The sequence below is a fragment of the Gobio gobio genome (genome assembly GCF_949357685.1).
Source record: "Gobio gobio genome assembly, chromosome: 21".
NCBI lineage: Eukaryota > Metazoa > Chordata > Actinopteri > Cypriniformes > Gobionidae > Gobio > Gobio gobio.
The window spans coordinates 21873487-21901022 of NC_137117.1; the positions used below are offsets into that span (position 1 = coordinate 21873487).

Sequence of the window (27536 nt, forward strand, 5' to 3'; positions counted from 1 at the left end):
GAACCATTTAAGAACCTTTATTTTTAAGAGTGTAGTCCGATTCCCAACCCTTACGAACCTGTTCTTTTTAGTGAATCAAAAATATGCATTGCAACCAGTCTAGTCTGACTCTTGAACGAATGACTTTAATGAATCGTTCTTTTTAGTGAATCGCGAATTTAGTGAATCATAGTGTATATGGTGAAGAGTGATTCCTGAATGATTGATTCTAATAAGCAGGTTCTTTTTAGAGAATCAAACAAATACAGCTTACAACTAACTGTGAGAAATCAGTTGATTGGTTCATTCGGCAATGTGTAAAGATGCACATTAAGAGTTTAGTCAGTATTATTTAAAAAAAAAAAAAAATGTTTCCACGTTTTGATTGTCGAGTAATTTTGTTTAATACAGTTAAAGCCAATTATTTGCATTCATTTATGACACGTAATTATTATTCTGATTATTATTCAAGAATAAAAAATAAATATTTTAGCAATGACATTTTAGCAATGGCACAGCAAACATTTTTTTTTCAAATACTTACTAAAAGAATCATTAAAAGGAATTGGAACTAGAACCAAAACCATTAAATTCTTTACGATTCCCAGCCCTAGTCACAGACTTTTTTAGTAAACAAAAAAAAAAAACTTGGAATCTCCAGTATTGACATCTCTGTAACTCGTGGTTGTGATTACCGCCCTAGACTGTTTGAGTCTGTTGCTTGGACATAGCAATGGCATGAACTGTGTTTCTCATTTGTTTTTGGATGTGGATTCTTTCCTCTGAATTGTTTTCTTCGCTGTTGCAAGTCTGATCAGTTTTACATTCATTTTTTTGTCTGTGTGGCCTCTGTCTCCAAAACACACTGAGCACCTGTGCTTTAGCCCCATCTCCATTGAGTTCTCTGTTGGTTTCTGCTAGAACCACATCGCTATCCTCTCCTCTTTCCTCCTTAATCCCAGGGATCACTGCTCTTTCAGTGCTTCTTTCCCACATCCTCCTCAGTTTCCTGTGTGCTTTAGATGGGCAGCTTCTTCAAACCCCCAAAGGCTTCGATTACAGACCACCAGCTATATAAGGCTCTGTCATCACCAATTACAGCCCACAACCTGCCACAACAGACAGGAAGGGCCAACCTCATACCATTCCCTCACTGTACCCTAACGGTCTCTAAAGGCCTATCCTAGCTGTCTTAATCTCTTGTGTTCCCATGAGTCCCTGCTAAGGTTCCACGCCTCTTTTAATGCTGTGAGCGTCTGAGCCCTGGATGACACTCTGGTATGAGTCTCTTGGTCCTGCTCCCAGTGTCTGCAGCAACTGTTGTCAACTCATTCTCAGTTTCACACAACAGCTAATCCAGCCACTTAATAATCATCATGTTTGTCCTTATGAGAATGATTCTGAGGCCATGGCTGTTTTGGGAAGCCGCTGTTAGGTGATCTGTTTGAAGCGTGCTGCTGGGAGGCACGACAGATACGCGATGTGCCGCGTGGCGGCCCCGCTCCCCTGTAACGAGGATGTAGACCACAGGCGACAGCTCCTGTGTGAACATTTCTGGAAATATCTTGTCGTGTGTTCCTGCTAGAGGTCAAATCAGCGTGATCGATGAGTGGACTAGATTGCGCCACATCAGAGAAGTGGAATTGTTTATGCAGATTACAGCTTTTACAGGAGTCAACTGTTTTGTTTTTTCTTTTGGTTTTGCACTGTTTATGCAATGACCGCTGAGATTACTAAATATATCCTTTCACTTAACATTTGTCTCATCTTTTCTACTTATACACAGTGTTCATAATGAAATCATGGAAAAAGACATCATATTCTTTGTCTAGTGGAATAAATTATTTGATGTAATTTTTCATGTTAATTTTATTTTAATATTTCATTATATGTGACCCGTGGTGACAAAATGAGTCGCAGTGAGCAAATGATCACAAATGAGTTATTTTCTCTATTAAAAAACGTACAAAATGATGTATGATTTGTTGAAATCTGACAAAAAAAAATGACCGAGCAACACTTGTTGATAGAGACAGCAAAGTCAATTTTAAGAAAAATCAAGTTAAAGTTTTCTGAAGGTTCCAAAACAAAATCACCTAGCAACCATACCTTAAAATCTCTGGTAATAACACCAAATTTGACACACACCAAGTCAAAACCAAATATCTATAAGAAAAATGTATATTATACTTTTTTTCCATGATACCACAATTGTTTGATTAACATTAATGAAACAGACAACCTATATATTAAGACCTACTGTACCGCACGGATCTAAATTAACACATTAGATGTTTTTTCCCAACAGTTAACCAAACCTTCACATAAGACATAACAGATAATGTTTGCGTCAATACTCGCCATGACAGATTTTGAAATACTGTAATTCTGTGTATATGTGTATATCGGCGTGTATATGAGAGGCGTCTTAGTGCGCACCTGTCGAATCTGTCAGTCAGCGTGAGTAAGATCGTTTTCATGGACACAGGAAAGGTACCCCTCTCAGAAAACGTACAAATAAAGATACTTTTAGATGTTTAATTGCTATTTGGAGCATTGGGATCACTAGATGAGGGCTTAATGAACACATTGAAACACAATGAAAACCTCAAAATTGCCTGTTTTGCCTGTAGCTCGAAATTATCTTGTGTGCATTCCGGCTTCCGATGAGATCCCACCCTCCCTTCAGAGCGTCACGCCTTAAAACACGCATAGTTTGCAAAGCGTCCCAAGATGAGATACGGCGTAACGTAAGCAACTTAAAGAGCAGTGACCTGTACCACCTGACTGCTGCAGATTAATTTCGTCATTGATAGTGTTGCCATTGAAATGCATAAACTAGAGTCACAATCTCAAGGTTTCCATTTCTTACAATTGTATTGTAAAAGGTTGCTGCTGTTTCGGTTGCGGTGCTTTGTGACTGTCTGTTCACAATTCTGCTTAGCATTAAATGCGCTTATGACGTGTGACGTCTGCGAGAGCAGGGTGCGCGGAGGTATGAAAATACATACGCTGACTTGCAGGTAGGACATTGTATTCAGACCTAATGCAATGATTGGATGAACATTTTATGGTCCCATGCCTTCCAGAGATGATATATACATATAAATACATTTAGACCACTTAACATAGTGATTGCTATCAGGATGTGAAGAGACTTTCAACCAGTATAACAAAAACATTTCTGGAACAAATCGCCAAAGACAGTCAATTTCACACTCACAGAAAATGAGTGTCATGTGGCATCAGTGTCCTGAGGCAAGAGTGTAAGTACAGTATAATTTTCTGACTCCTGGACAGGACATCCAGTACCAGATGTCAAATATGGCCTGTGAGCATCAAAAACTTTGTAACTCTGTACCTGTTTTGTTTGTGTGTAGCTCCTTGTGGATTTTGAAAGGTACGCTCATAGAATGATTAAGCAGCATCACCTGTGTGTTCATTTCAGAGTCAGGCAGAAGCCCACTACAAGGGGAACCGTCATGCTAGGAGAGTCAAAGGCATCGAGACCTCCAAGAGCCGCCCACAAGAGAGTGACAAACCTCCCGGGCCCGTCTCGTCCCCCTCACCAACTGGACCCTTGCCGACCGTCTCAGACACAGAGCCCAACATAACAGGTAAGAGCTTAAGAATAAGTGGCTTTGTACAGTATTGCGATTGTAAAACATGCACATTTGGTCTTCTATGCTCACTCACACAGAGCTTTTGGGAAGTAAAGACATTCATTTGAAGAATATAAAGCTAGGCAGTGTATTCTGCTTCAAAATTCTCAAAACATGTGACTGGAAAGCGAGGATACTCTAATTCACCCTATGAATCAAAACTAGGACATGAAAACGCCTCAAATATTCAATCTGTGTGGTCTGACCTCACTCTCCAAGAAGCAACCAATCGAACATTCCCAGCACTGAAGGTCTGGGGTCTGTCACAGGGTAATTACAGCCCCAACTGCACAATAACAGAAAGAGACAAAGACAACATTCCTCAGTCCCAGCACAATATTTAAAATAGCTAGTTTATGAAATATAAGATGGTGCATTCCTTGTTGAAACATCTTGAGGAAGTCTGGGTAAAGGTCTCGAACATAGAGCCTAATTTTACTAGAGTGGCGTGACTTTGACCATCAACACTTGTTTTGCAGCTTTATTAGGAAGGCCTAGCTGATGTGTTTATGAAGCTGTGTGCAGGGTTATTAGGTATTAAAAGTCTATTTGTCTCTGCCTCAGAATAAACTTTGGGATTAGGAGGGATGGGTTAGAGCAGAGGATGAGCAGTGAGTGAGTTTGTGTGACACAGATTGTGGATATAAAAAAGTTCAGAGGTCTGAGGATTAGTTAAGAGGGAGAAGGGAAACATCACAGTTGATCTTGCTTTAATGAGAAGTGATTAAACATTGGCAGATCATAATGATGGTGCGATGAAATGGGGGCGCATAGTTTATAAACTGCCAGAGGGAGGGTGACTCCCTCTTGTGCCTGTTATTTGCCAGTCTTCTTTCCCTATGTCTTTATGACTATGCTCCCTCCACTTTCCATGCTCCTGTTATTGCCAGGCTCAATCAGGATCAAACAATCAGCACTTGCAACAGGTAGATGTTTTATGAGAAGCTTTAACTTTTTTGAACTACATTCATGAATCGCAAAATAAATCTATATTAAAGGCCTCAGAAGGACCATGGATTCGATACAAACAAGTTTTTAGCTCTTATTATTTGAAGTTTCTCATACACTTCCAATACCTTAAAATGTCACACACATCAGAGAAGAAGATCAAACATCCTTATGTCATAAGACAAGTTAGTAAATGTAACAAAATCAACATCATTGTAACTGCAAACAGTCTACATCTAGTATATTCAGATATCTATCCATCCATGGATGGATGGGGGAAAAAAAACAAATAATCTATAGGCTCCCAGAGTGTGGAATTCAGGTGTTCCAATCACTTCCATGGCCACAGGTGTATAAAGAATGAGTCGCTCTCAGGAGCTCAGTGAATTCAAGCGTGGTACCGTGATTGGTTGCACCTGTGCAACAAGTCCATTCGTGAAATTTCCTCACAACTAAATATTCCATGGTCAAGTGGTGTTAGTGGTATTATAACAAAGTGGAAGCAATTGGGAACAACAGCAACTCAGCCCCGAAGTGGTAGGCCACGTAAAATCACAAAGCGAGGTCAGCACATGCTGAGGCGCACAGCGCGCAGAAGTCGCCAACTTTCTGCAGAGTCAATAGACCTCCAAACTTTGTGTGGCCTTCAGATTAACTCAAGAACAGTGCATAGAGTTTCATGGAATGGGTTTCCATGGCCGAGCAGCAGCATCTAAGCCTTACATCACCAAGTGCAATGCAAAGCGTCAGATGCAGTGGTGTAAAGCACGGCGCCACTGGACTCTAAAGAAGTGGAGACGAGTGACGAAGAGAGTGACGAATCACACTTCTCTGTCTGGCAATCCGATGGATGAGTCTGGGTTTGGCGATCGCCAGGAGAACGGTACTTATCTGACTGCATTGTGCCAAGTGTAAAGTTTGGTGGTTATGGTGTGGGGTTGTTTTTCAGGGGTTGGGTTTGGCCCCTTAGTTCCAGTGAAAGGAACTCTTAATGCTTCAGCATACCAACAACACATTTTGGACAATTTCATGCTCCCAACGTTGTGGGAACAGTTTGGGGATGGCCCCTTGTTCCAACATGACTGCGCACCAGTGCACAAAGCAAGATCCATAAAAAGACATGGATGAGCGAGTTTGGTGTGGAGGAACTTGACTGGCCTGCACAGAGTCTTGACCTCAACCCGATAGAACACCTTTGGGATGAATTAGAGCGGAGACTGTGAGCCGGGCCTTCTCGTCCAACATCAGTGCCTGACCTCACAAATGCGCTTCTAGAAGAATGGTCAAAAATTCCCATAAAAACACTCCTAAACCTTAAGGACAGCCTTTCCAGAAGAGTTGAAGCTGTTATAGCTGCAAAGTGTACATTATTTTCCCCCCATCCATCCATGGATAGATATCTGAATATACTAGATGTAGACTGCATTTACACTGATGTTGATTTTGTTACATTTACTAACTTACTGTCTTATGACATCAGGATGTGTTTGATCTTCTTCTCAAAATGATGTTTGTGACATAAGGTATTGGAAGTGTTGTTTTTGTCTCGAGTGAGTGTGATGAATATTGATGTGATGCTTGCTGTCAGCATTTCCCATTGTACAATTCTCATTCTGAAAACAATAATATTAAACATTTTAAAACCATAGTTTTTACAGTAGTTTTTATATTTATAGTTATTTATTCATAGTTATTTAATTGTTTGAAAGAAGTCTCTTCTGCTCACAATGGTTGCATTTATTTGATGAAAAATATAGGAAAATAGTAATATTGTGATATATTACAATTCAAATTTCTATTTTTATTTATATTCAGCCTTTAAATAAGTGTAATATGGTGATTTAGTGTTCAAGAAACATTTTGTATTATCTATGCTGGCAAGAGTTGTGCTGCTTATAGTTTCTTTTTTGGAAACTGTGATGTTTTTTCAGGATTCTTTGATGAATAGAAAGCTCAAAAGAACAGCATTTATTTGAAATGGAACTTTACCTAATTGTTAAAATAATGTCAGGACAACTTGACATTTTAAGTGAAGTCAAGACATTTAAATGAGACAAGTAAATGAATTCAACGCAAAAAAAAAAAAAGCAAACTGTTTTACGAACACCTTAGTTTTACATTATATAATATGACTTACAGATTAACTGCTTTAATTCCCACCTCCCCCTCATCCTGCTCATCGTCTCTGTCACAGAGGATGGAGGAGGACAGTATAGCCGTGTCTCTCACTGAGGGATTTGCCTGTCCAGAGAAAACTGTCTACAGTCCTTAGCCCTAGAAAGAATTCCAGTGGGAGAGAGCCAAAACAAACCGGCCATGATCTAAATGTGAAACCAGATACATATGAAAGAATGCAGTTTTCCATCCAAAGCTCACTCCTATGACCCCGACCCCTAGCGGGCCGGTGGCTCGCTTGTTTGTATATTCCGACAATCACTTTGTTTTAATGCCCATAATACTAGTTTCACAACAGAGTCTTCATTGAGCTGCCAACCCCTAGAGTCCTGACAGCTGCAGTTCCATCTGGACATTGCAATCCCAGCGTGTGGAGAATTATGTGTGTGTGTGTGTGTGAGATTGTGCAGTGTAAATGTATTTAGCAAAAGTTTAGAGCTCACAGAGTGTGTTTCTTTTCATATCTGTATCACCCACCCACCCCAAATTGCAGTCGGAGTTTAAAAGCATGCGACTAAATATTGGGGATGAATCAGGGCTCGGGCCTAATCATTATATCTCACTTGTCTACACTTCATGCTTTCTACTCGTGCCTGTGTGGGTTTTTATGTGAAAGCTCAAGAGGAGAATTCCCACGCTTCATGAGAAACACTAAGCCGTGTTGGACCTCAGCTGGCGGAGATGTAATTTATTGATGATTTTCTTTCACGCATCACTGGAGCCAACATCTTCTCAGAGGTAGAAAGACAATACTCAGACCAATGGAGTCACCTTTTTAGTGGTTATAGAGTTTCAGCTGCCTTCTGCATGTCCTTGTCTGCTGAACCATTGGTAATTTAAAAGAATAGTTCACCCCCCCAAAAATTTTTTATACACTGCCATTCAAAATATATATATATTTTTAATTTCAAATAAATACTGTTCTCTAGAATGATTTCTGAAGGATCACGAGACACTGAAGACTGATAGTCTTCAGGAATAAATTACACTTTATATATAAAAAAAGTATAGTTTTTAAAAAAATAATATTAACAGTTTAATATACACTTTAATTTCACACAAATATAATTTGTGCTTAGATACATTCTTAGCTCTTTTACAAGTAATTTCAGCTGTGGTTTGTCTAATTATGATGTTTGCTTTGCTCTTTATTTATAACTTTTCACATTTCCAGTAGTAGAAACACTTTTATTCTAGTGAAGATTTGTTGGAAGGCTTGTGCGCACTGCGCAGCTAACAGGGCCCGTAATAGCGTGGAGATTTGGCAGGATGTGCGGGAGGTTTGGCATTGAACCGTCTTAGCACTCTGTTTGTCCCCAAGATCCACTTCTGCACAGTCACTCCTTTTAATGAAGCCATACGTTTCCAGCAGTCTTCTACACATCTGGAGATTATATAGAGACAGAAGGCTGCACGACACTCGTCTGGGCCTCCATATTTCACAGCATAAGCTTGAAGTGGCATTCAATTTCCAGCTCTTTCTCCATCTCCGACAGCATGGTTCTATTGAGCTACAGTGGCAGAATCGCTACACTTACATGCGGACTATATAAAAACAAGAGCATCGTTTGGTAAATAGGCCTGCTCTAAGATGCATCTGGGAAACAGCGATCTGAGAGAGGCAAATTAATGCACCCAACTCCATAATTAATAAGTCCCAAAGCTCATTCAGGCATCTTGTTTCAGGGCTCATTAATCATTAATGATGGGCAGGGTATGGAGTGGGTGAAGGCCGGCCTCTCTTCTACCTGACCCCTTGGACATCTGATCCACCTGCACTGGTCACAACCAGACCCCTCCTTCACCACGTCATACACCATCTTCTCCACTATAGCTCTTTCAGTGGCAGTGAAACCGGAGCAGCGTTAATAGCAGGTTTAGTTTACTGTCTGGAAACTGAGAGATTGTTCTCGTGGGTTCAGGTTCTGTATGGAGTCTGTAACTAAGCTATCATAATTCTACTAAATGCACAGTCATCATTTACGCTTTCTGTCAAGGCCAATTTTGTCCTATGCAATAACTGGAATAACTCACAGCATGATGTGACTAATAGACAAAGCTTTTTTCCCCCAATTGTTCTGCAGGTGTTTTCATGCTGTTGTGTGTTATAATTAAGTTACTGTCGAATAGAATTTGTTATCATTTGTTATGCTTTATTTAGTATTTGTTTTCAGTGACAGCAGAAACCATTCTGGCATGCTCTCCACCTCCCATTGTACCTTGCTATCAGTTATGGTAAAATCAGAAGAAAAAAAAAAGTCCTTCCTATATTTTCATATATATTTGTATTATAAAAATGAATATTAGGGTAATTTAGAAAACCAAACAGCATGTATTCAAAGCTGAACTGTTAAAACAAATATCATGGTTAGTAGAGTGTTTGTTCCTTTGGCATAAAAACAGTTCAAAATAGTTTAAAAAAAATTGGGTTCAGTAAGATTTAAGAAAGAAAGAAAAGACCATAATAATTGTATTCAGCAAGGATGCATTACATTTATCGAAAGTGATAGTATGTTTATACTGTTCTAAAAGATTTCTATTTCATATAAATGCTCTTCTTTTGAAATTTATATTGATCAACGAATCCTGAAAAACATATCACATTTTTCATAAAAATATTAAGCAGCACAACTGTTTTCAACATTGATAATAAGAAAAGCTTCTTGAATACTAAATCAGCACATTAGAATGATTTTTGAAGGATCATGTGACACTGAAGAAGATAAGTAATTATGCTAACAATTCAGCTTTGCCATCACTGAAAAAAAACACATTTTTAAAATTTATCAAAATTGAAAACAGTTACTTTAAAATGTAATATTTCACAAAATTATTTTTGCTATATTTACTGTATTTTTGATCAAATAGATGCAGCCATAGTGAGCATAAATTACTTTTTTATATATAAAAAACCTTACTTATCCTATAAGCTTTTGAATGATAGTGTATAACATTTTACAAAACGTAAAAAAAAGTAAAAAAATGTTGACATCCCTCAACCAGCCCTGTCTCCGCCTCTTTGTAATACAAAGTGATGCCCAAGATTCCATGCCACTGTTGATTTGCAATTTTAAAACAATTTGTTGGGGTTCTGTTGGACCTCTGAACTTTGATTAAAATATTTATATCATTACTAGCTTGTGTTTACAGCGGCTGACTCCTTCAGCAGTTGAAGGAAGGCGAGTGTTAATTTAAGCATTAAATATGAGTCCTCTGAGAGTGCATGTTGTGTAACCGCACTTTCAAATATGCAGAGCAAGAATAAATGGAGGGCAGATGGGTGCATATTGCAGCGAACATGGAGGGCATGTCAGTGATGGTGGTGGATGGCAACCGTCCAGAGGATGAAGGATTCTGAAATCCCCCATTACACACTCTCCTCCACCTCCAGAACCACGATCTGCTAAAACAAACCACATGTGCACAGCCAAACCCACATTTTTTACTACAGACACATAGTGTGCGAGTGTGTGTGTTTGTTAGAGGGTGGAGGCCTGTAATGGAATGGTGTGTGTTGTGGAAAAGGAGCACTGAGAATATTAGCTCAGAGTTAAAAGTTCAGGCTTTACAGAACCACATCTGCACTGAGTACAAGCCAGATGGTTCGGTCCGTCCATTCTGATGCTGTAATAGCTATTGTGCAAAGTGGTGTTCTATATTTGGTGTTTTTTTTGAAGGGTCGTGGGGTTTGCTGTAACATCCTGCATCTTCCAAAAGAGCAGTATGTCATCAAGCCGTACTTTGATCCAGATGATATTTAGAAAGTTCTGACAGGAGCTCAGGCCCAAAAGAAATATAGCACAGACTCTCATCTGCTCCGCAAACAGAGAGAGAGAGACACATAGAGAAATCTGCCTGGAAACTTCCAATGTAGAGAGAGAGTGAGAGAGAGAGAGAATTGTTTCCTGTTAAACGAGGGATCTGGTTGCCTCTAACCAGCTCTTATACACCTGCCATTCAGGATTTGCCACCACAGCAGAGGCTGTTGAACTTCAAATGTCATGGTGAATAAAATCTAAGTGTGTTTCTTAAGGAGAGAGACACTGAGTTGGAATGACTACGAGCTTATGTAAGACCTTGTGGTCAAATGTTTGTAAAATGACAAAAACATGTGCAATCTTTGCAAGGAAATTGAGTAGTGAAGTCACTCCTTACTTTTCTTCCCAAGAGATTCTTTCTAAAGCCATAATCTGTGGGCTAAGACTTTTTGAACTGTGTAACGCCCGTTCCCATTTAGGGTGTTTTAGTATGTACCCAATGTAGGATGAGAAAGCTATTGCACATGTTTTTTTGCCAGTAGGGTAACCTATGCTAGCAATGCCAGGTCATAGGTTTGCTTTTCAGTGACACATGGACTTGTAAGTTGTTTGTGATGTAAAAAAAAGTCTGACAAAAGTGACAGTAAAGCACATATATAATTTTACAAAAGATTTCTATTTTAAATAAATGCAGGAACTTTATGCCACACAAACAATCCTGAAAAAAGCATTGACACAAAAATACTACGCAGCACCACTGTATTCACCATTGATAAGAAATATTTAAATGTGTTTTAAATTGTAATATTTAAAAATAGTACTGTTTTTTCTGTAGTTTTGATCAATAAAAACATTTTAACTATAGTTTAAATGACATTTTCCCCATTGTCATGCATAATAGCCTTATTTGAGGCATTTATTATGAGTTTTGCTTGCTCTTAGTCTCCATGTCAACAGAAACATGTTTCAATTAGTAAAGACTGCTATTTCACGTCCTAAATACTCTAAACGGTATTGTTACATATTTCTCTGTATCTCCCATTTTACTTCGTAAATTAAACTAAACAAAATGTGAAGCCTCATAAAAAATACAAACATATGTAAATAATTGTATTTTATGAAGTCAATTTTTTTGCTAACTTGTTTTTATGTGGTCTATAAAAGCTTGGCTTGTACACTTTAAGACGAGGTATTTGAAGTACGCTTGGTTTGAGGTTTACAGGAAAAAAACAATTTCTGTGGCGTGAACTGAAAGCTCTTGAATTCTTGCGCTGCAGTAATTTTTAAAGATGAAACAGCAGAGCCCATTAACTTCCACAAATACTCCATTTAAAATGTCATTTTGTTGTTTGCTTTGCTTCGCAGATGAGACGCGGCCAGCGCCACAGTTAAACGGACCTGCGGTGGCCCCGGGGCCCATGGCCATTTCTGCTCCCCCTACCCCAGAATCCCCCGGTCCTTCTGCATGCCCGCTTCTGCCCACCCCCACTAACCCTCAACCACCGCCAGCCGCCTCCTCATCCCCCGGCTGTGGCTCTTCTAACTCAGAACAGGCTGGCACTGGGGCCCCTGGGGCGCCATCAGTCACTCCCAGCAACCCTGAGACCGAAGAGGACAAAGCCAAGAAGCTGCTTTACTGCTCACTGTGCAAAGTGGCCGTCAATTCACTCTCCCAGTTGGAGGCCCACAATAAAGGTGAACATTCATTTAGCAACAACTCATCTAAACTCAGTTTTTAGTATTTTAAAATATCTGTCAGGGCGAGTATTCACACAAAAATTATCTGTTATGTCTTATGTGAATGTTTGGTTAACTGTCGGGTTGACACTATCAACTTCAAACAGGTGTAGCTCAATAATTTTTTTGTCTGATTTCAACAAATAATACGTCATTTTGTAGGTTTTTTAATAGAGAATAACTCATTTGAATTGAACATTTGCTCATTGCGAATCATTTTGCCAGTGCAGGTCACATATAATGTGCAAATGCAAAGCACACAAATGTAAAATTTTGGCAGTGGCAGGTGTATTGAGAAAAATTTACCAGCCATAAATATTTTCAGTTTTATATTCCATTATATATACAGTAAATATTCCTGTCACCAAATATATATATATAATCGCTTGCTAAATTTTTATTTTTTATGGCTTAATGGAAGAAGCATTCCATATGGACATTTTATATTCCTTATTCCATAAAATATGCATCCTAGATACATAGATGGTAGAAGACTGATCCTGACTGATCCTTTTTTTTTATTATTTGAATGCATTGAGTTTGACTATCCTTCAATTGCATTAAAACCATGTATTATGTTGCTGTTCCTAATAAATTTGCGGACAAACTGGGAAATAACGTGCTTAACATTTAAGGATTTATATAGTTTTTACTAAAATTTTGCACTTGGCAAACGCTAAATTCAGACCTTCTGGTTGTCTTTCTCAATACTTGCACAAATTACTTCAGAAGACATAATTATTTTAAGAAGAGTCTGCAAGATTTATCTTGTTCTGTGAGCAACAGAAATATGCGTAGCTCCAGGCATCTCACAGAGGAACACTAGCAATTATGTCCATCACAGAAAAAAACGCTTTAAACTTCTGAAACAGGCGTCTTTAGATGCTTTCACTCGTCTCATGATTTATACACAACTTTACAGCGCCACTTGTCCTATTGGTTTGCCCCAAAGGTGTGCACGAAAATGAATGGATCAGTTTTTGAATTGCAGTGCAGCTTGTAGTATTTAGGGGAGTGTTTGATTTCTCGTGGTATATCGAATGCCTGAGCAGATCTCATTCTGCTCCATTATTCAGTTTGTGTCAACACAAACAACCCTGTTTGAAGAGATGAAGGTGGATGTTGAGGAGACATTGCTGCAGAGGCACACACACAACTCTATTTATTATTGATCTCCTCTTTTATTTATCAGGAAAAACTGCAGTCATAGTTTTAGTATGTTTATACCGTCTGATTAGGGATTTCTCATGTTGAGCTTGTTTTTCCCCAGGCCAAAAAAAAGTACATAAAGTATTTGACAATTGTTTGTGTGGTCTGAAAATTAAACATTCACACTTTGATACATGGAAGCCGCAAGTCGTTCCTCTTGGAACACGACCATGTTTTAAAGTAAACATTACAAGTTATGAGTGATATCAGGGCGTTGTTGCTGATGGAAATTTATAATCATGGCCTGGGTTAAGGAAAGCTATCTGGAATCAATACAGTCCATTCCCTAAATTAAACTCCAAACCACGGCCAGAAATCAAATCATATGTTGTGCAGACAGCCACAGATATAAGTCGGGAGAGTAAGGGAGAGTTTTAGCTTACTTTATTTCTGTCCAGACGACACAGCTGTCAAATCTTGTTTTATCTGTTTATTTCTCAGATGGCATTTACTAATGACCGTTATACAGTGAAACTAGCAACGCTCATTGTCTGGAACAAATTTTTTGTGTAAATATTGCAAGAGTGCATTTTTGAACAGCACAAAGGTCATTTGTGCTTGTTTCTTGCCTTGTCTGCTCAAACCCAAAGTTAAAGGGTTAGTTCACCCAAAAATGAAAATTCTGTCAGTAATTACTCACCCTCATGTTGTTCCAACCATGTAAGACCTTCGTTCATCTTCGGAACATAATTTAGTATATTTTTGATGAAATCTGAGAGCTGTCTCACTCCTCCATAGGCTTTCAGAGGGACTGAAACTTGATGGCCCAGAATAGTAAGTAAAAACGTCATTTAAGGAGTCCAAATGACTACAGTGGCTCTGTATTAAGTCTATCATGCGACGAAAATACTTTTTGAGCGGAAAAACAACAAAAATAACGACTTTATCACACTATTATTGTTGTTCAATTTGAGCCTCTGACGAGAGTTCGCGGGAGTGCCACGACGCATGCGCGAGAACTGAGATTACGGCGTTCTTCTTCTACTACTACTTGACTGGCTGCTCACTCTTTCGGAGTAGGGTTAATCTCAGTTCTCTTTTGGTCAAAGGGAGAAAATGAAGTCTGCTTTTGATTTGGCAAGAGAATGTGTCGACATTCCCAATGTTTTCTTGGTTAAGAACAAAACAAAGACATTAGTTCTTAGGAACCCAAGCATGTGGACATCACGTGTTTTTGTGTTTTTTGTACATATAGCTTAGCTGTGTTTTCATTGACATTGTGAGGCCAGGAACATGACGGCGAAACATTTAAGGAGAACCATGTGTTGCATGGCTCCAAACACAGGAAATGGAAAATTGATGAGCTTCGTTGTATTGAGGACAGCCACATTTTAAAAAAGCTCGAAGACTTGAAGAATTCAGTTTTGCAACAAAGTTTTGAAATTGAAAGCCAAGCAATATATCTTGTTTTATGAGCAGCCCTGTACAGTAATGTAACCTTTATGAAATTCAAAAAGGATATGATTCACAAATGCAAATCATTCCAATAAAAGAATGGAGTGACTGCCTATTAGACATGTGGACAGGAATAAGAATCATCCCTGGCATGAGCAGCTGCATTCAAGGATAATTCAAAGTGGAAGATTCAAGTGCTCTCTAGTGGTAGCAACTGGATATAACAGTGCAGTTTATATTATCTTTATAGATAAATACATTTAATCTTTTTATTTTTATTTTATTATATCATAATATTCTCGTTTTATATTATTATTATTGTTGCATTATTTTATTTATTATATTATTTTAAATATTTATTTATTCATTGATTTATTTATGTGTATATACACAACTGGTCAAAAGTTTGGGGTCTGTATTTCTTTGAAAGAAATTAATACTTTTATTCAGCAAGGATGCATTAAATTATCAAACGTGATGTTTTTTTAACTTTCTATTCATCAAAGAATCCTGAAAAAAATGTATCACGATTTACACAAAAATATTAAGCAGAACAACTGTTTTCAAAATTGATAATAATAAGAAATGTTTCTTGAGCGTCAAATCAGCATATTAGAATAATTTCTGAAGGATCATGTGACACTGAAGACTGGAGTAATGTTGAAAATTCAGCTTTGCATCACAGGAATACATTCGATTTTAAAATATATTAAAATAGAAAACAGTTATTTTAAATTGTAACAATATTTCGCAATACTATTGTGTTTTTGATCAAATAAATGCAGCCTTGGTGAGCATAAGAAACAATAAAAAAAATCTTACCAAACTCAAACTTTTGAACCATAGTTTATATGCATGTATACAGTCCGCACATGTGTTTTATATATAATTACACTCATTTATAAAACCACCTTTGTATTGCTCTGTGCTCCTCAGGCACTAAACACAAAACCATTCTGGAAGCCCGCAGCGGACTGGGGCCCATTAAGGCATACCCTCGTTTGGGTCCGAAGCCCAGCGGGGAGCAGGGAGGCGGGGCCTCAGACCCCAATACTCAGGAACGCACCTTCCACTGTGAGATCTGCAATGTGCGGGTCAACTCAGAACTACAGCTCAAACAGGTGAGCAAGGGTTATGGTGCTCATATATCATGAAATGGCTATATGAAATATCTGTGTGTTTATTGTTGTTATCGAGCCCAAAATATTATATAGAATTTTCATCTACGGACTATGTTTTTATTTTTGGTTTGTTTGCAGCACATATCAAGTCGACGGCACCGGGACGGAGTGGCAGGAAAGCCAAACCCCCTCCTGAGCCGACACAAGAAGCACAGGGGAGCTGACCTTGCGGTAAGTGGTAACTGGAAACAATCCTAATTTAAGTGCGCTGACATGCACTAAAATTTATATTCGATAATTGGATGTCAAATTAGAGTACAGTATGTCAAGATGAAAAAAATTGTAATTGGATGTCACATTACAATATGATATCACTGAGTCATAATGTTTTTATCTTAAATAGGATCTCACCAAAGCATTAGGCGCCGGCCTCCTGCCGAGTCCTCTGGCCGTTGCTGCGGCGATGGCAGCGGCCGCCTCCAACAATCAACTGGCTCTCCGCGCAGCAGCCCCCGCCCCCCATCCGCATCACCATCACCATCACCTCCTGCAGGGTCCGCCCCTCAGCCACGCCATCTTGAGACCAGCTCCGGGGCCCATACGCACCTCACACGGTCCGATCCTGTTCTCCCCGTACTGACTCCGCCCTCACCCCCTTAGCCAATCACAGCCAGTCCGGAGCCTCACCTCCAAAAGCACACTGTGAAGACGAAAAAATAGTGAAACATCACAGCAATGACTAGATTCGGCTCATCAACAATAACGTCAATCATCAAACGAAGCAGAAGGGGGCGCAAAGCGGGAGCAATCACGAAGGAGGGTGCAACTGGCGTTCCAACTCTCTTTCCATCACCCTGAACTGCCTCCTCCATCTCCGTTCGTTTGATTTGAGTGCTTTATTTGTTGGTGGGTGAATGGACAAATGCAGGGATTGTTGGAATAGAGCAATATTGTATTTATCTGACATCCTTGTTCCTTCCCTCTATTTATACTCATACTGTGAGGTAGCAGAAGTCACATCGTAGCCAGACATGCTGGAATGAGTTAGGCAACTTTCTAGAGACCCCAAAACACACAAAACCAACACACAAAGACTACAGTTAAATGTTTCTGTTGTTCTGAATAAATGCTCCCACAACCCTATGCACCTTGAGAAACCTACAGAAACCATGTTACATCAGTACGCTTCTCGTAGTATTCGCTGTATTCGACTTGTCCTGTCTGGCTTTGGCATCTTTGCAAGAGAAAATCACAAAAAAAAACACAATCTCAGTCGCAGTTCCACCATGTCGAGACTCACAGCAGGGGATTGTGGGGAAGGTCTAAGGATGCCCGACTCTTTCCGAATGCTGGTTCGAAATGAGCTTTAGAAGCTCAGCGTCGCTGAAAAGTCTGACTTCATACAGTAGCATCTCTCTACAGAAACAGAGAGATGCAGGAGAGATACTCGAGATCTCTTTTGTGTGGCTTTTACATCCGTTAGCGCTAGGAGCGGTTGACTGAAAACTCCCAGACCTCTGTCTTAGATCTTAGAAAATCAGTAGATGTCTATTTATTCTATTGCGTAGCGTAGTTTAGTTCAGAACACCCAAGCTGGTTGACTTTAGAAAAATATTCAGAAGTGAAATATGTGCGTAGAGAATGACGTAACTGCTGGTAGATGCTGAAATAAGATGGACGGGTACTTTGATTCTCAGAGAAAGGCAACAAACCTAAGCACACACTTGGACTAACAGTACATACTTTAGGCTCCTCTGTTCATTTTGTCTCTGTATGTTCGGTGGACATTATGCAACCCCTAGCAATACGGCCCCCCTTCTGTCCGACTTCTGCGTTCAGTCTCACGAGACAGCCCACATCCCGGCAAGGACTGACACCGCAGGTCAGCCACTCCAATGGAACCCCAAGAGAGTAGAAAAATGAACAGAGTGAAGACGCAGAGGAGGTCACTAAGGACACGACTGTGCAATCTCTCCTTTTTTTGGTATGAACTTCCTGTCTTGAATCTAAAGCCATGCAATGCATATACATTTTTTGTTTTTATTATGATCAATTAATTGTTTTGATGTTGTTTTTTTGGTTCGTTTTCATAGTACACTGTTACGTTGAACAAATATTGTTGTGGAAATTCTGACAAAAAAAAGAATTGAAAAAAAAAAAAAAAAAACGAATATTTTTCTATGGAAGATTGAAAACCTGCACTCGGATGGGATCGAAATGTGGCTTACCCGTTGTAGAAAGCGTATTTAGAGGAAGTGAAGTACAAATACAGAAAACATCAAACAAGGGCCTGTCGCGTTGGTGGAACTACGCGGCAGTCTTCCATTGATAAACAAAGTGTGACAATGTCTTACTGTTGTTTGGATATTGCAATGCAATAAGCAATTGAATTTTGTCATTTGTTGTAGAAAATCATTTATAAATGGTTCTGTATGGCTGCTAATAGGCCTCCATGTTCTTCCGAAGAGATAAATTAGCCTTTACAGTACAAAAGCTGGGAGTTTAAAAGCAAGAAAGGGGCACACACAGAGACGGGCCCTTCATATTAAAGGGTCTTTTTTTCTTCTCTGAGTGGGGGGGACAGGGTATATCTGAATGCAAACAATGTGTAGTCAGCCAGAGCCTTTCGTGTATGTAGCTTAGTTCACTTTTTTGTTTGCATTGTGTGGGAAGCGTCATGATAATGCCATTACTTCATGCTAACTGTGGTTAGCGTCCACCATTGTGCTTTGATGAAACTTTACCTCTGTTTCTCATTAGTTACCGAGGCACTAGTATGGTGTAGTTTCATGTCGGTGTGTATCGTGTAGTGCAGTGTGTGTACTGATAGAATCCGGTTTTGGAAAACTTGTGATAGGCAGAATCTACCTTAAAGGGATAGTTAAAAATCGCTAAAAGATGAAACTAATGTCGTCATTTGCACACCCTTCATGTAATTTCAAACCCATATGCTGTTATTTTTTTCAGTGGAAAACAGGAGAGATTTATGAAGAATCACAGTACAACAACAGTTTATAGCGACCAGGGCAAGGAAAAAACACCATGAAGTGTACAAAAAGAGTCTATGACTCTCGTATAGTGCTAAATATAATTATCATACCTGCAAACTCGTCTTTCTGCAAATTTGACATTCTGAATCATTGAAATTCACGCCACCTACTGTGGGAGAATGATTTTGCATTTTAATTCAGCCAGTCTAACTTTTTTGTTCAGACCAATGGTTCAGACCAATTATATAACAAGCGCGCAGCCATCTTTAGAACTTCCGGTTTTGCGGTTGTTCTATATATTTCTATAGCATCGCTGTCGATGAATAATTAGCTGGTGAAGTGGAATTACTTATTGTAGAGTTAAGAAAAGTTATCATGAGCATTGTAATGTTTAAAGCAGAAAGCATAACAAACGTCAGTAGACCGGTAACATTTCAAAATGAGCAGTTCATTCATAAATCCATAATATAAGATCTTATCTTCATGCTGTGGACATACAAACCGGAAGACAGAACACAACTAGCGCAGCACTGAAAAGGCTACATACGGTCTATAACATATATAATTTAGTCAACTAGGTTGAAATGTTAGCTTTATCATTTTCTAAAAAAAAAAAAATAATTTTTTAAAACAGTAAAGTTGTTTTAATCGTAGTTTTTTTTACAGTACAGACCATTGACATTGGTGTTGTTTCAAAGCAACATTGTTGCCTAAACAAAATGTACTTCTATTCTAATATCAGAATTTTCCAAAACTATTTCATTCGCAGATACATATGCATAGTGATTCTAAAAAATATATATTAATAATGATAATAATTTTGTGTTCTATGAGGGGAAAAAACAACAGCCTGTGGGTTTGGATCAACATGAGGGGGAGTAGGCTAAATAAGCGTTTTAATTTGGGGAGTGACCTATTCCTTTTAAACTGCACATTTGCAATCAGCTGTTTCTGTCCCAAACTGAATTGTTTAAACAATCAGAGGACAGAGTATTTGGCTGATTTCAAATGAGCATTTTGTGGTAACACTATGCGCACTGACACATGCTGTAGTCTGAAACCAGGTGTCCAGTGCTCCATTGAAACCATGTGAGGTGATAAAGCCATCACAGCTAACACACTCCACATGCTTGAGACAAACTCGCTTAGTCCCATCCGTCAACACTGTAAAGACCATGTTCATCCTGTAGTCAGAACTATGTCATCACTGTACAGAATTGTCTTTGGTAGATTTATTCAACCTTTCAGGGCAGGTGTAATGTTAGTTGGTGAAGTCTATTTTAGCCTTAGCCTTATTCCACCCCAGGCTTCTCCTGGAGCAGATGCGGACGGAGAAGCTTCGGTCAAACCTCGTCTTGCCAATAAAGTTATTTTTGAATTAAATTGTCAGATGGGAAAACCGTATGTGTGATGGAACGTAGCAATATTCAACTCATACTGGCTACTCTTGTTTATTGCAATAAGGAAATCAACCAATAGATGCATATGTGAGTAAAATAATATAGATGTAATTTAAATCAAACACAGAAAATTATGGAAATACTTGGTATCAGAGAAACTTGGAGTTACCACAGGGAGAAAAAAAGAAAAAAATCAATGTCTATAAATCAATAAAGAATATTAAAACTCATGTCTCATGCTTCTTTTTTCAGTTTTTTTTTTATGAGATGTTTATGAAATAAAATTATAGTCCCTCTCAACTCATTTAAAACATCAAGACACTGTAAAAATATGTTTTTTTTTACTGCAAAATACAGTAAAAATGTAAACATATTTACAGAACAACCTGAATAGTTTAATTTACAAAATTACATTTAAAACCAGTAAAGCCAACAGCCCTTTTGTGCTGAATTAGCAAGGCCACACTGCAAAAGTTTTGTACCTTTAACATTTACTGAGAACCACCATAATGACACAAGTGATAAAGAAGAGAAATCACAAGAAGAATTACATTTCATCACAAGTAGCCCTTTTTCACAAGCGGAGTTAAATATCAATAAATAGAAGGTGCACAGTCATACACACAAATACAAAACACCTAACACACGACACTATTGCAATAAACATTAATTAAGCAATATAAGTTGTAACATAAAACCCTATACAGTATATAATTAATAGCAAAAACACTGGCATTATTTCACACACAGGGAATTGTAGGAATGTCAGTTTACGGTTTTTCACTGTAAATTATAAGATGTTCTTTTTCACATCCAAAAATGGTAATTTTAACAGTATTTTACTGTATACATTAAATTAAAGGCTACATTTATTTTTTTTACAGTGCAAAAACTGTAAAAAGTAACCCCACTTTTTGTTTGTTCTTACAAGAGTACACTGCACAGGAAGTGACTACATTTAACCCATTTATACACATATATATACACATAATTGTGAAGGTCTCTAGAATCGTCCAAACAAAACTATTCTTACAAGAGATCTATAGTTTTTTGTACACTAAGTCAAAAGTCCAAGCGGCAACTATACGCTTATAATTATATAAGTACATATAATGCGGAAATGGGGTATACTGTATTAACAGGTTAATAAATCAGGATTTTTGGTCTTTAGTGCTTTTTGCATTCATAATATTCCACCTAAAACATAACTTAACCCTTTAACTGACATATACTGTACAGTAGACCTTAATTCAATAGGGAAAGATATTATGTCTTGTAATGGCCAAAATATTGAGGATCCTTCATCCAGTCTGGATGTGTTTCATTCTAATCGGTCAAGGACACTCATTCTTTTTATGACTAGTAGCTTATGATTCCATTATAATGTGGAAATTCAGACAAGTAATGAGTTTACATTTACATTATTATATGAAATCACCTACTACAGTGATTCTATGGGACTATTTATTTATTTTTGTTATATAGATGTTATATAGATGTAATTTTTTCGTTACTCATAACTTTTTGATACACAATGACCTGTTAGGGCAACTTAATGGCTGCACTTTGTTCAGCACTATGTTCCACCACTTTAAGACAAATGTATTTGTTGTTTGTTGTATTTTCATATTCAACAGATTATAAGCAGTGGCGGCTGGTCAATAGAGGGCGCTGGGGCGCCGCCCCCATCAAAATTCCAGAAATATACATGTATACAAAAATGATATAAAAGTGAAATAAAAATAAAATAGTTTACTCATACGATGTGCTGGCTGTTAGTAAGAGCCTCAGCATTTAATAAAAACTGGCTTTGATGGGTTAACTATTTTATATGTTCTTCAATATGTTTCATGCGGTTTCATGCGCGAGGGACGCCGGACAAATGGATGTCTATCTGAGTCTAAAAATATACGGGCAGCATGTGACCTGAAGCTGGTCTCTAATTGGTTCTTAAAGATCCTCCTCCGGACGCAGGTTGTTGCGTCCCTGGCGAATCAGAATTGGATGCGTGTTATTTTATCCAATCTGATTGGTTCTCGTCACCTGTCATTCAACTTTCCGTTCTTGGCCACTATAGCGAAAGTGCACGGGCGACACAAGCACTCCGACTCTGCCAAAACCTTTAGGATGATCAGTTTCGTAGAGATGGCAGCAGTTACATCAAATTCTTTCACAAGGCGTTCGTTGGAAGATCCCGAACCGGACCAACGCGATTTACAGATCCAGCAGCAGGCCAGTGACAGAGGACGCAGCTGCACTCGGAGCTCCACGCGCTTGTTATGAGAAACGTAGGTGGCTGGCTGGATGTGTTGTTAGCAATGCCCTTTATTGCTTTCCCTGTCTTTTATTTCAAAGTGTTGGTACTGAAGTTTTGTGGACAACAACAGGGGTAAGAGACCTCAAATATCTGACTGAACAATGCAAACGTCATGACACTACTGAGATGACTGACTTTAATCAGAGAATCATTGAGAAATTTGCTGGCCAGAAAGAAAGGAGAGCAAAATGTATGTTCTAGTCAACATGCTAGTCCTTTGTGGCTGTTTTCTTTTGTTTCTCATTTCCTCATTCAATTATATGTGGGAAATGAATGTGTAAAAAGTGAAGACTCTGTTTTCTCTTCCATGCTCATCTCTATATACCCTATTCATTAACAAAATGAATTCTTATTTCTGTGCCATAGGTATTATATCGATTAATAATAGATAGTTAGCTAATCTGTGTGCTCTGTATATGTGCATTTCTGAAATGCATAGCATGTACAAATCAATTTAAATTGTAATGTAGATGCATTTTCTGTGAAGCTGCTTTGAAATATGTATAAATCATAAATTTTGTAATGATATGAAAAGCGCTATATATTTGAATTTAATTTAATTTAATGCTTGAATTTAGTAACCCCCCCCCCCCCCCCCCGGAAAAAAACGCCCCCCCAAAAATAATTATCACCAGCCGCCACTGATTATAAGATAGATGCAGCTTTTTTGAGTTTGTATTGAATGTTCTTCGACTTTTATACATAATAAATTAGTTTATGAATAAAGATTGATCTGTTGAAAGCAGTTATTTTGAGTTAGATGCCAAATGTTCTCCTCCTAGTCAAATTTGACATTGAAGGGGTGCATACAACATATTTGCCCACCGGCAACTATAGTTGCCGCACATTCAAATACGATTTTCAAGAAAAAGAAAACTAAAACCAGGGGAAAATAAATGCAGAACATGTTCACATAGGACACTATTAACATGACTATATGCATGAAACCATTCAGAAAATTTTGGCACAAATGGGTTAAGCAGATTTGCATCCCAGCTCACTTGTGTGTAAATACTTATTTTGGGTCACTAGATGGCGCTCTAGGACAGATATGCTCACAGTGCATCAAGTGTACTACAGTACGCAGACTAGTGCACTGAGGATTTTATACAGTAGGGTACACGGGGCTAAAGGCACACTTTAAGAAAAATTTGCTTTTCATTGCTCCCATAGTGTATGATTGCAGAAAAAAATATATATGTTTGTATTGAACATTTATGGAGCAACAGGTTTTTGTGTGAAAATAAATCCTAAAAGTGGTTTATTCTGTTTAAAAATCGTATAAATGAATGGGGTGGCGAGGGAGGCCTTTCTGAAAAAGGCACACAGTATTTATACAAATACTTTAGCTTTTGTCTTAGTTAATACTTGTTCAAAACAATCACTTTAGCAAACTCTTTTCTGTTTATTTTTATAAATAAAATAATACATTTTTGTTCAATAAATATGGCGTCATTAAAATATGTTAATATAGAATTATATACTAAAAATATAGAAGCAAAATAATAAATAATAAATAATACAGATTCTAAAAGCATTGAAGGAGATCCCATAATAATTTAATACAGATTTACAGTAGTAACAATAAATTATATTTTATTATATGATATGATTCATATATATATATTTATATATTTTTTTAAATATGATGGTTTCATTATAAATAAGGTGATTATCTCCAAGGTGGACACCCCACTTAAAGGTGCACTATGTAAAAATGTTTCGGTAAAATATCCCAAAACCACAAGGCCAGTGTTATATATTTTGTTCAGTTGAGTACTTACAATATCCCATATGTTTCCAACTATTTGTAAATCGTGAGAAAATTGCTATTTTACCCAAGGAACCGGGTGTAAGGGAGTCGCCTGTCAATGGCGTCATATCTGCGTTTCTCCTCGTTTTCCGGTTTTATTCTGCAGAAACGCTTTACTCTCACTGCAGTGTGAACAACTCTCATAGCAGCCGCCGAGCGAACACACAGAGAAACGTCATAACATCCTTTTCAACACACTCAAATGTCTCTAATATGATAAACAGAGCTGCGTTACCTCATAGTCATGGCCGGAAAAGCGGAAATGGCGCCGGCGACTGTGGCATAATAAAAGTCCCGCTGGCGACTATGCCATAATAAAGGTCCCGCTGTCCGCGAGGCTTGTGTGGCGCTCTTCTTATTAACAACCGCTCCTGCTTCTCCTTCATACTACAGTAACGTTAATAATCACATCCATGAACAGGATTTCTGCCCGAGTCCTATCCCGATTCTTTTCCACCGGCTGTGAGGTGAAGACCACATGTCACAAGATTCTGCGCTCAAACTTGGCATCATCAAACTACGCCTTTGTTTTGAATAGGCGACCTCTAGTGAACGGAAAAGTTACTTAGTGTAGCTTTAATATATTGTATTTACCATCTGAATCTAACCATGTCACGTCAACAAAATGGAAAAGTCATCCAGATATTTATTATTATTATGTTAATTATATTGTGCTTTTAGACCCAACATCAAATACTACACTAATTCTATACTTTTACATATTCTATTGTTATTGAAAAACTGCTGCTTTAATTACCTTGAACAAAACTGAATTATTTAATAATTTTAGTGAGACTTATATGCTACTTACCCTCTGAAGTCTGAGCTCTTTTCTGGGCCCTGAAAGTGTTTTGACATGCCCTGACATGTGTGCTTATTTCTGTCACTTGTAACATTTTCATGGCTAAAGTCTGATTACTCTTTGTTCAGCACAAACTCTGCTACAATAATATGTGAGCATCTCGGAAAGCAGATGTAACACTGCTGCTGTGAGGAATTAAAACTAATTTAAATTTAAGTTAATAGCATATAAATGCATGCTTTATATAAACTAGCACCTTCTGTGATGTGTGTTCATGTTTTGGTTGTAAACTCAGTGCACGTTTAACTTGTTTATGTTGAACTCTTTAGTATGCTTATATTGATTATGGCACAAAAAATATGGGGGCATGATGTGTCTGTCTGAACTTTAGATTTACCCTTCTCATTTGTAGCTTTGTGAGCATAGTGTAGTCAATAGTGTGTCGATGTTGCCTGACACCAAGGTCAAAATCCTTTTGCCTTTAAAGATTTGAACTTTGATCTCTGACCTTGCATTTTTTATTAGAAACATCATTCAAAATGATTAGATAAAGTAGTTTTGCACAAGCCATTTGTGGAATTCCCTAATCCATACATACATTATAAATGTACCATATTAAATAGACCTACAATGAATATCATCTGTTCAGTGTTCAGCAATGATAATGTTTTTTTTATTAATGCCCATCAATCAACATTCCAATAAACTGCAAGGACTTTTAATATAGAAACCTGTGCTAACCAAGCAACTGCCATTTAATGGGATAGCTAGCAGAGAGCCCTCTCCAGATGTTGGCATGCAAATATCTGCAGTCATGCTACGTTAATGAATTTACATCAGCAATCCAAGGGTTTTGGAGCAAGAATTTTTTTTGCAGCGCATAGTTGCAATAAATGGTCTATATGGACTGAAGGAAAACTATTTTATTCATGATATGCATCCTTTTAAGGTTTGTTCCCTAAAGTTTTAGATCAGCATCATCCATAATTGCAGTACGAGCAGTTCTGCACTGAAATCTGAGCATTATTAAGGCTATAATTGTCTCCATAACACTTGAGAGTGGGACGGAGCACAGCTGAAGTACACATACTGGGGTAGAGAGGATGGGTGAAAGGAAGAAGAGACAGGAGAACTGTAGCAGACACGCATCTCATAAGGACACAGTGTCAGATTTTGAAAGGTTCACACTTCGCACTCTGCAAATGGAGAACTCCATTAGCTGAAATATGTGCCTGAGCTTTTACCACTACCCTAACAGATCTATGGGGATAATTACACAGCAAATAACACATACATCGAACAACAGCAAATCATTAAAGCTGAAAGACATGCAAAGACAGAAAGAAAAGGGATTAGGCTGATTAATGCATTATGCACTGTTATATACTTGACACCTACGAAATACTCTAATGCTGACAACAAAACACAAGTGATAGAGCTGAACTTGATGAGTTCTTTGTGTATGCCTTGAGATTATTCACGGACATAAGGAATAATGAGCATTACATTTCTTCCTTATGATAATGTCACAAGGAGGGGATTTAATTATAGTTTCTGTTCTCAAATCGTTGCACATTCAATAATTACCAGGAAATTGAGCCCTCATGTGGCATTATAAAAAACTTAAATTGACTTTGTCTTACTGTGGTCCACTGTAGCCCTTAATTAAATTTAAAGCCAATCGCTTTATCGCAAAAAACATGCATATATATATATTAGTTACATAAAGCATATATATATATATATATATATATATATATGTATATATATATATATATATATATATATATATATATATACATACACCTAAAGGACTATTAGGAACACCTGTTCAATTTCTCATTAATGCAATTATCTAATCAACCAATCACATGGCAGTTGCTTCAATGAATTTGGGGGAGTAGTCCTGGTCAAGACAATCTCCTGAACTCCAAACTGAATGTCAAAATGGGAAAGAAAGGTGATGAAAGCAATTTTGACCGTGGCATGGTTGTTGGTGCCAGACGGGCCGGTCTGAGTATTTCACAATCGGCTCAGTTACTGGAATTTTCACGCACAACCATTTCTAGGGTTTACAAAGAATGGTTTGAAAAGGGAAAAACATCCAGTATGCGGCACTCCTGTGGGCGAAAATGCCTTGTTGATGCTAGAGGTCAGAGGAGAATGGGCCGACTGATTCAAGCTGATAGAAGAGCAACTTTGACTGAAATAACCACTCGTTACAACCGAG

At 38.0% G+C, this 27536-nt stretch overlaps 1 protein-coding gene across 4 annotated transcripts in view; it reads left to right on the forward strand.

Annotated features, from left to right (window-relative positions):
- znf385a (zinc finger protein 385A) overlaps nucleotides 1-18114 on the forward strand; it is a 100037-nt gene extending 81923 nt beyond the window's left edge. For all 4 annotated transcript variants that reach the window (XM_079802157.1, XM_079802158.1, XM_079802160.1 and 1 more), the window contains 5 exons: nucleotides 3428-3596; nucleotides 11888-12217; nucleotides 15800-15984; nucleotides 16123-16215; nucleotides 16388-18114. In XM_079802157.1, the coding sequence (XP_079658283.1) occupies nucleotides 3428-3596; nucleotides 11888-12217; nucleotides 15800-15984; nucleotides 16123-16215; nucleotides 16388-16624 (1014 nt within the window). In that variant the 3' untranslated portion in view covers nucleotides 16625-18114. The remainder of the gene's footprint in view (nucleotides 1-3427; nucleotides 3597-11887; nucleotides 12218-15799; nucleotides 15985-16122; nucleotides 16216-16387) is intronic.
- Nucleotides 18115-27536: the final 9422 nt, after the last annotated feature.